Here is a 14,856-nt window from a genome sequence, read left to right on the forward strand (position 1 = left end):
GTATCAGTTTCCAGCCTGGTCCATCTACTTTTAAGAAGCCCATTTAGGAGATGCGACTCACTCTTCCTGACCCGATTTTCTTTAAAAAGAAAACGGGCATTCCAGCACCTGTCAGCATCCCCTTGACCTCTGCGGTTCTTGGCAACCTACGTCTCAAAGGAGCTCAAATAAGCCAGGCCGCTAACACGCTGTCCTTCGTCTACCCCAGACGGTTGTCCTCTGGGGCTGTCTGCTGCAGGAGGAGGGCTGGTGGGTCGCTGAGCATCAGGGAAGGTCCAGCGCCCAAGGCCCAAACAGTAGGTGAATCAACTAAAGCTTGTGTTGATTGATCCAGTGAATGCACACTGGAAAATGCAGCTTATGTTCCTGCGCCAGACCATCGGTCTGTCCAGGTCAGTACTGCCGGCACCAGTGTTTCCCAAATGTGGGTCTCCAGCTGCTTTTGGACTACAACTCCCATCATCCCTAGCTAGGTCAGATACCTTAGGGCAGGGATGTTTCATCTGGGGAAAAGGCCTTCTCTGTAGGGTCTCTCACTTTGATGGAATTCTCTCCCAAGGGCCTCTAAACTCAGATCTTTTCAGCATCAGGAGAAGGCGTTGTTGGTTATAATCCAAGAACTTTAACAACCGAGAAAGGTTTTTCTTAAACATCAGTCTCTTTTATTATTCCTTACATTTTATTTCTCCTTTCCTCTACAGAGCCCGGCTTCGGCTGGGGAGGGCGAGCTATAAATAAAATTTATTATTATTATATGCCTGGTCGAAATAGCTGACTTTGTGGAGAAGACTCTACTATATAATGCAGAAACATGTAGGCAAGGGGTGGAGAACCTTCTGCCCCCCCCAGATGTTGTTGGACTCCAAGTCCCCATGAGTTCCAGCCATCAGGGATGATGGCAGCCCCACTCCTGCTCTACAGGCAAAGCCTACAGAGAGCTGAATGGCCTGACCACTCTCAGCACCGAGTTCAAATTCACTTCCTCCAGTTGCATGACTTACCTCTGGACCAGGCTCCCAAAGAGCAGTTGCAGGACCTTCTGCATGTTCTCCGTGCACAGCCAGCTCCAGTGATCCACCATAACCAGGCGGAGGAGGTCCAAGGCAACATCTGCCAGTAATGTCTCCGACTCTGCCAAAGTCAAGGTGACACAAAGGTAAGGTAAGGAAACTGCCTTGCACCAGGTGAGGCCGTTTGTCCACCCATCCAGACTAGAGATGGGGAAACCTGTGGTCCTCCAGGTACTGTAGTGCTACAACTGCCATCATCCCCAACCAATGGCCAAGCTAGTGGGACTTGTTGGGAGCTGGGAGTCCAACAACATCTAGAGGGCCATAGGTTCCCCATCCCTGTGCTAAACCACAGTTTACTGTGACAAGTATCAGCTGCAACAAGTGTCCAGCTTTAACACTCCCTTCCCCTCACTTCTGCTCAGCTGGGGGAACTTCATAAACTTCCAGTTTAAGTTAAGGCCAGCTTTTGTGTTGTCCAAACCTGACTTAACTATGCCCAAAATAAGTTGACCTAGTTGATATGAACCTAGCTTGTTTCGACAAACCATAGTTAATGTCCAGTACCTTTCAGGATTCGGACAACGCAGTAAACCATGGCTAGCTGAAACTGCAAGCGAAAGCTTCCGAACCGCTTGCAGCTATGGCCATGGGGAGAATGCAGCTCACACCAACTTGCTCTCATCAAGCTAAATTACGCTTCAGTGCAGGAGTAGAGAAGCATTTTTTTATCGACCCCAACCAAGGATATGCATCTTTGTGTTCCCCTTCTCACAGGCGAGGTCTGTGTGTGTGTGCGTACACCTCTTGGGGGCAACCTTCTGAGGGCTGCCAGCCAGTGTAGACAATATTGAGCTAGATGGACCAATGGCCTGACTCCAAGTAAGCCACCATCAGGACAGCTCTGCACCAGCTCTCAGGCTATTGTGAGTCACCTGTCAGCAGCGGGTGGACCCAGAAGCAAACCTGAGCGGCGCAACAGATCCAGCGCTTATCTATCCATTGCAACCAAGCAAATGAAAGAAATTTCCACTCTCCATCCATCCACTCCAGCAAGCAGCCCCATCACAGCTCAAGGGCACATTCCAGCCAGTCAGGAGGAGGATATGGAGCAGGGCCAATGAGGAGCATGACTGCAGCTCCCAGCATTTCTTGGAGGGACAGAGGGACCGGCTATCAAGCAGTCTAAAGTCAGCGTTCAAACTATGCCATTTATTTGCTATGGCTGCCTATTCCCCATTCTGTTCCTTTAATTCATGGTGGTCCACTGCCACCTTGTGGTAGCATCCTGAGTCAGCAGCGGAGACCATCATCCACAGAGCAAACAGCCCTGTTTTAATGACTCTGTTGCTCATCACAGCATAAGACAATTTCAGGATGGGAAGGGATTTGGGGAAAGTGTTGAATGTTGTAGGTACAGAAGGCCAGGCCTCCCGAGAAGCAGCCTCCAACTGGGATCCATCTCTACGTTTTGGCTTCAATTACCCCGCTTTGACTCCCCTCTTCTCCGCCCGCTAGGCCACTCCAAAAGGTCAGCAGAAGCGAACAGGTTCACATTCCGGACATCTCTGGAAAACCACATCCCAGGCATTTCTCCAGAAGAGCCTTCCCCTCCAGAATATTCTAACCCTGATGACCTGTTTGACAGGGGAACGGACTCCCTTGGAATGTTGTGGACTCTCCTTCCTCGGAGGTTTTTAAGCAGAGTTTGGATGGCCACGTGTCCCAGGTGCTTTAGTTGAGATTCTTGCATTGTAGGGGAGCTGGACTAGATGACTCACAGCGTCCCTTCCAACTCTACAATTTTATGATTCGTACATGCTCCACAGTTAACTCAGGAGAGCAGGGCCTTTAATGTGGCTGCCCCGGTTCTGCGGAACAGCATCCCTGTTGAGATATACAACAGGCGCCTGCTCTCCATTGCTTCTGCAAACAACTGAGGACATTTTTGTTCCGACAGGATTTCCCAGCCAGATGAATGGGTCCCTGCCATGGGTGTCCGCTTCGCATGGTTTTTAAATGTATCTGTTGTCATTTTCTGTGTTGTTTTTAACAGAGTTAAAGTTTTTTGTTTTTTTTAAATTTGTACATTGCCTGGAAAATAATTCAGTAATAATAGTGTTCTAAGTTGAGGGGAGGGGACAATCCCCTAAACCCTAGAAATTAATAAATGGTAGGATTTTGATTAACTGGAGTATTGAAGGGAAGATTACAGCCCAGTGGAAAAAGACTGGCTAAGTTTCCTTTCCAAGCCTGGGCCTCACCTGGAATAGAGGCATTAAAATGATGAAAGGTGTTGATGACCCATCTGAGAGGAATTCTTGGGCCTGGGCAGACAGAAGGTTACCAGGGTAACTGGATGTGAAGTAACAGGAAAAGAGATTCTTTAGCAAGTTGTGCTGGGAAGAAGAGGGGAGAGGAAAAAAGACTGAGATCCATCTTGGGCAGGCTGGCTGAAGGCAGGGTGTTTGTGATGCCTTGGACTCCCAGTCCAGCTGCACTGCCGTGGGGAACAAGCCCTGCTTGAGACGACCATGCTGCAAGATTTGAACACCCTCCATGCAGCCTGAAGATGTAAATAGGTGAATAAATCATATTTCTTAAAGCTACAACAGTCTTTGCTGTGTCTTCAATTCTGCAAAGGAGCACAGACCTTGGCAGAGGGTCAAGATACCTAGAGTGCCATGCATGGCTTGGCGGGGATTGGGGTAACCGGTTAACAACAGTAAGAGGTGAAACAGGAACAGCGCACAGGTTAGAATTTTTACCAGGATTGCTGCTGCCCTCTGCTGGCTGCTGTGGTGCCTTCATGGGCTTCCCGATGTCCAAACTGGATGCACGTCTAAAGGCATTAGGATCTCTATCTCCCTCGCCCTCTGGGCTCTCGTCAAACACGGCCTCCATCAGCTTCTCCTGCTTCTGGATGAAGGACTCCATCCTTGCCAGAGACAGGAACTCTGAGACCTGAGAGAAGAAGGAGCAGGTCACTGCCACAGTCGCTGCCTCTCTGCCTACCTCTCAGGGTTGATGTGAGGATAAACGCAGGAAGGAGTGAACCACATGTCCCACTTGGAGCTCCTTAGGGGGAAGGCAGGATAGAGATGTAGCAAATCATAACAACGGGGCTCCTTTGAGAGTCAGGGCAGGATAGAAATCGAAAATGAAATTGCTGGAATGTGGATAGCAACAGGGGGAAATATTTCACACAGAACTATGAAGACAAAAGTTTGAACAGACCAGTGGTTGTAAACATAAATGAAAATTAAGTGAAGGATTAACATAGGAATGGTTAATTGACTAATTAAGAAATGCAATGTGATATTAGATGATTAGCAGTCCGCAAAATTCAGAGCATGGGAAGTCACCGAAAGATATATAATTTGGCAATATATTTGGGTTTTTTTATTGTAATTTGGAATGTTTTAATGTGGTTATTATTGGATTATTAAAATGAAAAACTCAATAAATATTATTACCAAACATTGAAATTAAATAAATAAGAATAAATTAAATGAAGAACAATGGAGACAACTCAGTCCTGGGCTGCCTGTTGAAGCAACTCAGTGGGGTGGCTCCTGCGGGGAGCCCGGATTCATGGATAGCTCAGTTGGTTACAGCATGGTGCTGATAAGGCCAAGGTTGCAGGTTCGATCTGCGTAAGGGACAACTGCGTATTCCTGCATTGCAAGGGGTTGTATTGGATGATCCCCAGGGGCCCTTCTAAACTCTACCCTTCTATGATTCAGATTTTCTCAGGCATGTGTGCACACTCACAGCGGTGCCTTCCTTGAAAGAATATGCAATCTTCTCCTGCGCTCCAGGCACGTTCAGGACCGGAGCAATTTTGCTGGATGCAAATCTCAGCCTAGGCCTGCGAAAGAGAAAACCCCAGAATTGTTATTTACCTGTTATAACCCGTTTTTCCTCCAAAGAGCTCAAGGCTGCTCACACAGGCAGGTTCCTTGACTTAACTATTGGTAGCTGAATGGGTGAACTCCACTATACCCAAAGTTATTTTACATAACGTCATAAAGGCAAGAGGCGCAAAAATAATAATAAAGCTTTAAAAAAGAATGACTAGCATAAAATATATTCCAATGCACCTAGTCCCCTTTTCAAGTCGTTTAACCCAGTGACCAACAACATTCACTCTCACACAAATATTTCCACATGCCCTGAGTGAAGGAATGCTTTACCTGTCCTGAATCTCCTAGCAATTAATTTCATTGGGCAATCCCAAGCTCTAGTACGGCCTGGATAGTTTAGCTGGTTAGAGCATAGTGCTGATAATGCCAAGGTTGCGGGTTCTACCCCCTATGGGACAGCTGCGTATTCCTGCACTGGATGGGGGTGGACTAGATGATCCTTGGCATCCCTTCAAACTCTACAATTCTGTGATTTTATTATGTCTCCTAGATTGTAAGTCCAAAAACAAAGACTGATTTGGTTTTCTTAAAAAAAATCTGTGTACAGTGCCTAAGGATTTTTATGCGTTTTATAAGGACACAACCGCAAGATTAGCAAATTGAGCAGTCATATGTGTGCACTTACATTGATGTGCTTTAGAGAAAAGGTACACACACCTCATTACTATTGAGTTGAACCTTCAAGAATCATAGAAAAATCCTGCTAACGAAATGTTACCGAGGCACCTGCACAAGGCAGCAACAGGAACAAGCCGGGGGTAGTGACCAAAGGCCAGAAAAATAGGGTCTATTCCCAATTGTGGCATCATGTAGGGTGGTCACCAAAACAAACAAGCAATAGGACACTGATTGATATGTACAAAGGAAAACGTAGCTCAAATCTTTACTATAATTTAAATCAGTGGTTTTTCCAGGGCCCTTTGGTTCCGTAAACTCATTCCCAGTGCCCCCTACCCTACCTTATAAAAATCATTATTCAAAATAGTGTTTTGCATGACCCACAACCTGCTTGCTCAATCTGCTGTTCAGGTACTAGCACTCGATGAGCAAATTCCCAACTATGATAGATTTAATTTAGCAGACCCCAAAATAGCCCCAAGGTGACTTACAATAGTTTAAAAGATAGAAAACGGAACTCAGCACACTATCATAACCATTCTTGAAAACTCTCTGTTTTCAGGGTTATCTTTAAACTGGAAAGATTTTCAAACAGGTGCTGCCTTCAAACATAAGGCTTTTGTGTGGACCCAGAACCAGCCTAGCTAACACTGCAATCTGCAAGGAAGCAGTTTCAGACCCCTGATATATTCATTTTGCATTTTCTGCACCTGTTTCCATCTGCGAAATATGCTTTCTGGTATGGGGGTGTCCAGAGCTTCATTCAAAATACAGCAGATATACAGCTGGGGGCTCCTTCTGAAGGACACTGAATAGTACACACTGCACAGCTTTTGGAAGGGCAATTTAAAAGCAGGATTCCCAAACACCCAGACACACATCTGATAACTGCAAAATCCTCTGTCAAAAGTCTATGGCTGTCGGGAGACACCATTTATTTGGAAGGGGTCTACTGGCTTCCTAGAGAAAGCAAGAAGTCTGTTGATTGCTAAGGAATGTCCTTTCCTGCCAAGATTTCTCTAGTTTTGGAAGACTGCAATTCTCCCCGTTGGATTGCTTTCCTGAAGCGAAATCTCTTTCCGGGAAGAAGAAAAAAATGCTACAGATACCAGCACAGGGATGACAACACGCCTAATTCCAGCAAAGACTCAGAGACGGCCTCAATCGACCTGCACGTGTTCAGTAACGGCAAACACTGACTGCCAACTAACCAGCTACTCCTCCAGATAAAGGAGCCGAGTGTCCGCTGGCTTTCATGACTGGTTGCCTCCGAACAACATGTGGCGCTCGGTGGAAAACTCAGGATAGGATCCTTTTGTGCGGCCAAAAATATAACCTTGCACAGCTTGGTTTCTGCACTCAACGAGTGCCAGTTTAATCATTCAGCCAAGTCAAGCGCTAAAGACATTCCTGGATGCAGGGTGGTCCAATGCATGGCCCAAGGGCTATATGCGGCCCTCAGTGTCTTTCTAGTGGCCTTGGGCAACATTTTGATGCCCCCCCCCCGCCAGCCCTCCCACTGTCTTCCTAAAGCTGGATAAGGAGGTGCTAAGATTTGGGAAGGAAGTGTGAGGCCTGTAAAAGGGTCCCAGAGTCCTCCAGCCTTCTTCCCAAAGCCTAGTGAGCACTTTCCCAGCTTTGGACAGTGTACACTTGGGTTGCGAGCATGATCCATGCGGGATGCACATTCGCAACCCACAGCATTCGCAACCTGCAGCGGCGTGTCTGCGCATGCGCAGGTTGCGATTTGGCACTTCTGCGCATAGCGCAATTTAGCGCTTCTGCACATGCGCAACCGCCGAAACCCGGAAGTAACCCATTCCGGTACTTCCGGGTTTCGGCGTGTCTGTAACCCGAAAAAACGCAACCTGAAGCGTCTGTAACCCAACGTATGACTGTACTCTTTTTGGCACCTTGTGGAACTAAGCCGCAAGTCCAGGTTCAGACGGCATGCTAAGCCAAGCTACAGTTTCCCTCAGGGTGGCAAAGCAGCACAAAGGCTGCAGAGGAGCAAACTGGCTGCAATCCCACCCTAAATCATGGTTTAGCTCAGTATGTGTGAACCAGGCCAGAAATTCTGGGTGCATCCTCTCATCTCTGGGGCCTGCCTTCTCCTTGAGTTCCCATGCAGGCAATTCCACCCCATACCTCTGTAGTCTGAAGTGTTAAAACTAGCGATGAACTTGAAATGCTTAGCGGTTTTCTCACACAAACTCTCTTGGTCGTGCTTATCTAGTGACATCTAAAGGAGCAACTAAAGGACTATCCACTCAGAAAGAAGGTCAATGTTCAAAGCTAATGGGAGGATTGGCCCCCGGCGGCACCCTTACTTGCTAGCCTTCTTCCCTTCGTTCTGGGGCTTCCCGTCCACCTCTGCCTCACTGAGCTCTTCCGTCGGGCTCTGCGGCTCAGACCGGGGGAAGGCCGTTTTCAAAGTGTCCACAATGGCGTTCATCACAATCTGCAAGAAGGATGGGGAAAAGAGGAGAGGGGCATTCAGCTAAAATAGGGATTGCAGGAGACCTTTTGACATTGCCAGGGACAAAGTTCTGCTCTCCCCATTTTCACACCGAATGGTTTAAATCATGGGTAGGCAAATTAAGGCCCAGGGGCCGGATCCAGCCCAATCGCCTTCTAAATCTGGCCCACGGATGGTCCAGGAATCAGCATGTTTTTACATCAGTAGAAGGTGTCCTTTTATTTAAAATGCATCTCTGGATTATTTGTGGGGCATAGGAATTCGTTCATATTTTTTTTCAAAATATAGTCCGGCCCCCCACAAGGTCTGAGGGACCGTGGACCAGCCCCCAGCTGAAAAAGTTTGCTGACCCCTGGTTTAAATGTATGGAGCTGATCTTGGGTTATTTGAACGGGATTTATTGCTCTTTTAAGTGTTTTGCATTTGTGCTCTGAGCACCCTTACCTTGTCAATCCTGGAGACCACAAAGGGCTTTTTGACGAAGGCGATCCTGGCGTCTGTGTTCAGGGCCAGGAATTCTTGCATTTCCTCGCTGTTGGCAATCTCAGGAATAGCACACAGTTGCTGGAAGAAGAAGAAGAAGAATGCTCTCGCGGTCAGTTTAGGAGCACGCTTGGGCAGACTTTAACCAGGGTTAGCCACAGCCACAACACGCACTGGAAACAAGTAGAAGGTCCCTAAACACTGGTCTACTGTAAATTTAATGTAAAACAGCCAGTGGTGCCTCAACCCTGCACTACCTGGTTTACATGTGGGAATATTGCACTAGCTTTCCTGACTGTAATGATAGTGGCTTCTGTCCCATTTCCTAATGCTCTTTCCATAGAATTGTAGAGATGGAAGGGAACCCCAAGGGTCATCTATTGCAACCCCCTGCAAATGCAGAAATAATGGCTGAAGAATCCCTGGCAGGTGGCCATCCAACCTCTGTTTGAAAACAGGCCACTGCAGGACCTGTGGCATCTTGGAATTGTGGCTTTTTCACCAATATACTGGCACACTGTGCTAAATTTCATTTACACCAGTGGGAGTGGTGCAACACAACGGCGAATGCCAACAGACCACGTCACTGCCCCCCCTCACCCTTTCCACAAATGCCTGCTTGTTTTTCCACCATGATGACCCCATGAAAACAACAGGAAATAACTGCACGCTGGTGTACAACCCCAAACTCTGACACTTTGCCATGGTTTTCCAGGCTAAGGGGGCTGTGAACAGATTTTTTTTCTGGAATCCGACAACATGGAAATGAGCCATTAACGTGCGCTATGTTCCATTAGGTTTTTGTAAGTGGGTTTTATGCCGTGTGGATATAATATAATGCGGAAAGTTTGGGAAATGTTGGGGAAATTGAATAAACTGCCATGTGAAAGCAGCCGCAGTCATAGGTCTCTCCTAGCCTTACTACAGCGGCAGGGCTCACTCCACCCCCCCACCCTTGGTTTAATGATCTGGTTTGCACAATACAGTAAGCCAAACCATAGTTTAGAACAAGCTCCCAGGGAGATCATGGCCACTTTGCTCCTCCTTAGTAGTTTTGCTGCTGTGCCACACTGAGCTAAGCCAAGGTTTGGATCAGATACAGGCTTGTGGCTAAGTACTCTCCTCACTAACCATGAGATGTGGGGAAGAGCAAACCTTGGTTCCCCTCTGAGTGGCCCCCAGTAAACCATGGTTTGCCTTACCATGTTGTGGGAACCAAGCAACTGTCTGGAAACCCCACTGTTTAAAACAGGGGTAGGCAACCTAAGGCCAGTGGGCCGGATATGGCCTAATTGCCTTCTCAATCTGGCCCGCGGACGGTCCAGGAATCAGTGTGTTTTACATGAGTAGAATGTGTGCTTTTATTTAAAATGCATCTCTGGGTTATTTGTGGGGCACAGGAATTCGTTCATTTTTTTCTTCAAAATATAGTCCGGCCCACCACATGCTGAAAAAGGTTGCTGACCCCTGGTTTAAAATGGCTGAACCGTGACCCTACCAAGTCTCTTCGGCAAGGTTTATTTAAAAAATAAAATAAACCTGCTAAGAGAAATTACGTGGCAGGAGAGGAGAGAAGAGCCTTCACCTTCAAGAATGACTCCAAGAGGCTTTTCCTGGCTTCTACTTTATCCGTGTCCATGTTACCAAAAGGAAGGTCGGGAAAGATCTTCTTTGGGCCTTTAATATCTGGAGGTTAGAAAAAAACAAAGAAGGGGGAAAAAACACCTTATTGCAATGCATTATTAATCCTATTAGCTTATTTGTTGCATTTATTTATTTATGTAAATATTTATGTGCCGCTTGTCCAAGGAAAAGGAATTTACAACAACAAAAACGCAACTGAAGATTTTAAAGAACGTAACTCAAACACAACAGAGGAATAGCCAGGAAAAAAAAAACCGATATCAAAATAAGTTTTATCAAGCAAAGGCCTTACAGCTCTGATTACTAATAGTAAAGATAAATAAAGAAGCTGGTTATTTTCTTTGGGCGGGGGGAACAGTGAGGAGAGGAAGAGAGGTGTGGCAGGCAACTGGTATGTGTGAGTTTTGCGGGCGAGAGTTCAAATTCCATCTTTGGTGGTTAATTAACATTATCCATCACTCTCAGTCCGTGACATGAGATTTTGCAGAAGTGCAGAATTTATTTTCTCCATTTGAACTTGCATCCTGCCACATTTCAACACCTTGGGTGGATAACATGATGCTAATTGTACTACTTTATCCCTTGTTACCATGAGACAGCTTGATTATTATTTTTAGGTGTTATACTGCCTTCTGGAAGATACACAGAATCAGGCTCTGGAGAGTCTCCAGGAGAAGAGAATTGCTAAAGATTATTGGACTCAGCATAGGACAGTTTCCTAAGTAAAAGGACGGTCAGCAATAACACTTTGCGCATGCCTTTGAGTACCAGATTGGTACAGGAGTGGTGTACCAATCCCTGCTGATCCTAAAGCACAAAGCAGAAATTAAAATGTTTCAGTGACCAGAAGAAAAGGTTGGTGGGTCTTCATTAGGAGCTTGGGAGTCATTTTGGACTCATAGCTGTCCATGGAGGCACAGGTGAAGGCCACAATGTTATATGCACTCAATTGAAATTAAATAGGAGACTTGCCTAGGGCCACCCTATGAAAGAGCTTCTGCAGAAAGCAAGACTCAGCACTAACTTTTAATGAACTTCCGCAGGTCTGGCTTCTCCTCCAGCCTCGTTTGCAGGTTCAAGAACTCTCGATATCTCCGGTTCACGGTGTGGTAAGCTACCTGCTGGAGGCCGCTGGCATTTTCACTGTCCAAAGTCGTCTCATACTGTGGGGGGAAAGAGAAGACCACACGTCATCAAAGGAAACCACATGTAGCCAGAGACTAGGTGGAAGAATTTTCATGCCACTGGATACTTTCTACATGAAAACACAGGAGACATGAGGGTCCAGAAGGAAAGCAGGGGTGGCGAGCTGGATCCAGACAACCCAATCTGTATTCCCCCCCCCCCCAACTCCCCATCAGTGTTAGAAACTCAGATATGTAAGCTAGACCCCAAATTGCTCCTTAGAGGAGCAGCGAAGAACGCTATAATTACTGCAGCTTGTCTTCACTTACCCCACCCCACTGCCCCGCTCAGTTATGAATGGTCTGTGTCACCATTGAGAAAAAAGAGGTAGGAATAGGCCTACCAATGTCCCTGGATAAAGCAACTTTTCCTCTTTCAGAGCTCTCCAATCTTGGTTCCCCATATGTTCTTGGACTACGGCCTCCACTGTTCCCAGGCGGCATGGACAATGGGAGCTATGAGCCCAACAACATCAGGGAACCCAAGGCCTGCTCTAGAGAATAGACCTTTCAAGACTTACAAAAACATTAGAAAAATGCTTGCAACCGACATGCAGGTGCAACATATTCTGCTTACTAGCTCTGTGGGACAGCTCAGTCAGTACACCATGAGACTCTTAAACTCAAGGTTGTGGGTTTCACACCCCCATGTTGGCCCAAAGATTCCTGCATTGCAGGGGGTTGGACTAGAGGACCCTCGTGGTTCCCTTCCAACTCTTAGGATTTTACGATACCACGAAGAGACGAGCAACTCAGTTACCTTCACAGTATACAAGGTGTAGGGGTGGAATCCTGTCCCGCTGTGCTCTCGGGTAGTGATGGTGCCTGTTATGCGCAGGTTTTGGATGATGACAGGCCCATCGGGGCTGCTGAGCGGCTCAAAGCTGAAGGTGCCCAAGGGGGCAGTGGGGGACGAAGACAGCAGCCCCGGCAGCTGGGCAAGGTCTTGAGGGCTGTGGGCCAGGCTTTCGGAAGCCACCAGCTCCTTGTCCAGGTAGGACGGCCGCCTGAGGAAGGTCTTCTCCGAGTCCTCCAAAAGAGCCGTCAGCGAAGCCAAGGTCTCCTCCTTTTCCTCGGCAGCCTCGATCTGGATGTCGGGGCAGGGGCTCAAGGAGGGGATTCGGGGCCTCATTTCAGAGCTGGACCCGGCAGCATAATCTGAGTACCTGCCCTTGGTGCCCAGGCCATCCTCTTGAAACAAGCTCTCAGGTCCCTCCAGGGCGGCGAGGGACTCCACAAGGAATTCCTCCCGGGCCATGAGCCCTGCAGAGTCCTTTCCTACTTCGGACACGGGAGACTCAACTTCCAGGTCTTCGCAGGGGAAGAAGGACTCCAGGGTATCAGGCTGGAGGCAGGGCACGGAAGAGGTGCTAACTCTCCTACTATCCAAGCCAGCACTCAGCTCTCTGCTGAAAGGCTCCCTCCACTCCAAGCCGTCAAGCGTGTCTCCGATCGACGGCTCACTCGGGGAAACTGCCCTGTTCTCCGGGGCGGCTTCCGACAGAAAGGCCAGCGGCAATGAACTGGGTACCGCAGGCTGGCTTGGAGAAAGGGCTGGCGCCGTCTCCGGCTTCTCATTCCCTCCAGCGGCTTTGATCTTGGAGAAAATTCCAATCAGCAGCAGGTTGAGCCAGTCAGGGTCCGCCATCTTGTTGATCATGGGCAGCAGCACGTTGCAAGTCACCAGCTCCACCACCACAAAGCGGCCAGTCCTGGTCTCCAGGTGCGGCTCAGGCACCAGAACGCGCAGGAGCAAGTCCACGATGCGCCGAGCGTAATCCACCTCGCTGGCGGGGCTCTGGACGGCCACGTGGGGCTCTGACAGTTCTGAGTACGCTCGCCATAGGTGATCGGCCCTCTGGGCAGGGTCTCCAGAGCTCTGCCCCATCTCCGCTTTCTCCCGGACTTTCTTGTAAGTCTGAAGGTGGCAACCTCCAAGCAGGAGCAGCTTCTGGGTCAGAGCCTGTTTGTCTATCAAGGCCATCCGCCTCTTGAGCTCCACAGCCAGGCCCATCATGGCCTTTTTCACCTCGTCCTCGAAGCCCCGCTCGCTGCTCACCGACCGATACCAGGAGGACACGAAATCCCGAACGATTTTCCCTATCATGCCCTCGATCTCCTTGTCCAGCTGCTGCTCCGCATCGGGGTTTGGAGGGCTGCTCTCTAGGAGGAGGAACCTCTCCAGGTGGACTCTGCTGCTGGTCCCAATCACCGCCTGGGAGCCCAGCCAGCCACCCAGCACCGCCAGCAGCCCCGAGAGGATGCAAAGCAACCAGACGTTGACCAGCAAGTGGACGACCAGCAGCCATCCCAGCACGGCCCCCACGGCTAGCAGCTTCCGGCTGCCCGTCATGTCGCCCAAGCCAGCACCCGGATCCCGGATCCTTAGCATTTTCTGTCTCACCCACCCAACTTCTTCCTATTTAATAAAATAGCATGGCTCTCTCTTGGCTAGCGAAGGCTTGGATTTAAATAGGCATGTTTATTATTTTCAACATTAGTGCTCACATATTTACAGCAGCGTGGATGCTGCGATTGCCAGAGCAAACCCTTATTAGTTCAGCCACTTCTTTCCAGTGAATAAAGCATTGCTATATCAAAGAAAGCTCACCCAAGCTGGATTTAAAGAAGCATTTCTTTCGATTATTATTATTGTTATATTCGCTAATAGATTTAAAGCAGCAGGGAGCCTGCAAGTACCATCTGGCTTCAGGGCAAAGCCTTATTTAAGCTGCCTGGAAAGGCTGACAAGCCAAGCGGAGCACGGGGGAAAGTTGCAAGGCAAAGACAAAGGACAAGAAGAAGAAGCACGCAAGCTGCAAATGCAAAGCGTCCTCTCCCGCGCTCGGTATTTGCGAGGTAGCAAACGTCTCTCGTAGAAAGAACTCCCCGAACTTCTTCCCCCCTTGAAGCAACCCCGGGGAAGGTGGCGATGGGAGGGCTGCTGGTTTTCGCGAAGACCGACGAGACTGCCTTCCTGCGCAGCTAGACGTTCAACGCCGCCTCTCCCGCTTCGCTTTGCAGCGCGCAGAGCCTGTCCCTGGCGCGCGGCAGGTCAGTCCCGGGGGCTCCCCAAAGCGCGCGCCCTGCTTCTCGCCGCGCCGGCCCGCCCGGGTCAAGGCGGCGCAGGCAGGGCGGCGCAGGAAGGCTCCGAGTCCCGGCCGGGCTTCCGGGCGCTTCCTGGGTCTCGCTGCTAAAGAGGCGTCCGGACAGCGAGGCGGAGCGGCAGAGCCACGGCGGAGGCGGCAGCAGTGCCATCTGGCGACCGACGCCCGACGCTGGGAAGGTCCGCTCCAAACCATACACATTTTTCATTCAAATACACGTGTGTGTGTGTGTGTGTGTGTGTGTGAGAGAGAGAGAGAGAGAGAGAGAGAGAGAGTGTTGTAAAATTGTATATATATAATATGCATTTGATTTCTTATCGGTAAGATGTCAAGAAAGAGCCTGCAAATGAAAAAAGATTTGGAGATTTGGTCCAACTTAAAGCTTTCCTTGTTAGGCCGTATTGC

General features: G+C 48.8%; 1 protein-coding gene across 1 annotated transcript in view; it reads right to left on the reverse strand.

Moving 5' to 3' along the window:
• SNX19 (sorting nexin 19) overlaps positions 1–14,579 on the reverse strand; it is a 36,609-nt gene extending 22,030 nt beyond the window's left edge. The window contains exons 1-8 of the mRNA XM_083588419.1: positions 12,105–14,579; positions 11,185–11,323; positions 10,102–10,202; positions 8,478–8,597; positions 7,885–8,015; positions 4,785–4,881; positions 3,779–3,974; positions 1,002–1,131 (exon numbers count right to left, since the gene is read on the reverse strand). Coding sequence (XP_083444545.1) covers positions 1,002–1,131; positions 3,779–3,974; positions 4,785–4,881; positions 7,885–8,015; positions 8,478–8,597; positions 10,102–10,202; positions 11,185–11,323; positions 12,105–13,736 — 2,546 coding nt within the window. The 5' untranslated portion in view covers positions 13,737–14,579. The remainder of the gene's footprint in view (positions 1–1,001; positions 1,132–3,778; positions 3,975–4,784; positions 4,882–7,884; positions 8,016–8,477; positions 8,598–10,101; positions 10,203–11,184; positions 11,324–12,104) is intronic.
• Between the last annotated feature and the right edge of the window lie 277 nt (positions 14,580–14,856).

The sequence above is a fragment of the Podarcis filfolensis genome, assembly GCF_964270895.1.
Source record: "Podarcis filfolensis genome assembly, chromosome: 15".
Taxonomy (NCBI): domain Eukaryota; kingdom Metazoa; phylum Chordata; class Lepidosauria; order Squamata; family Lacertidae; genus Podarcis; species Podarcis filfolensis.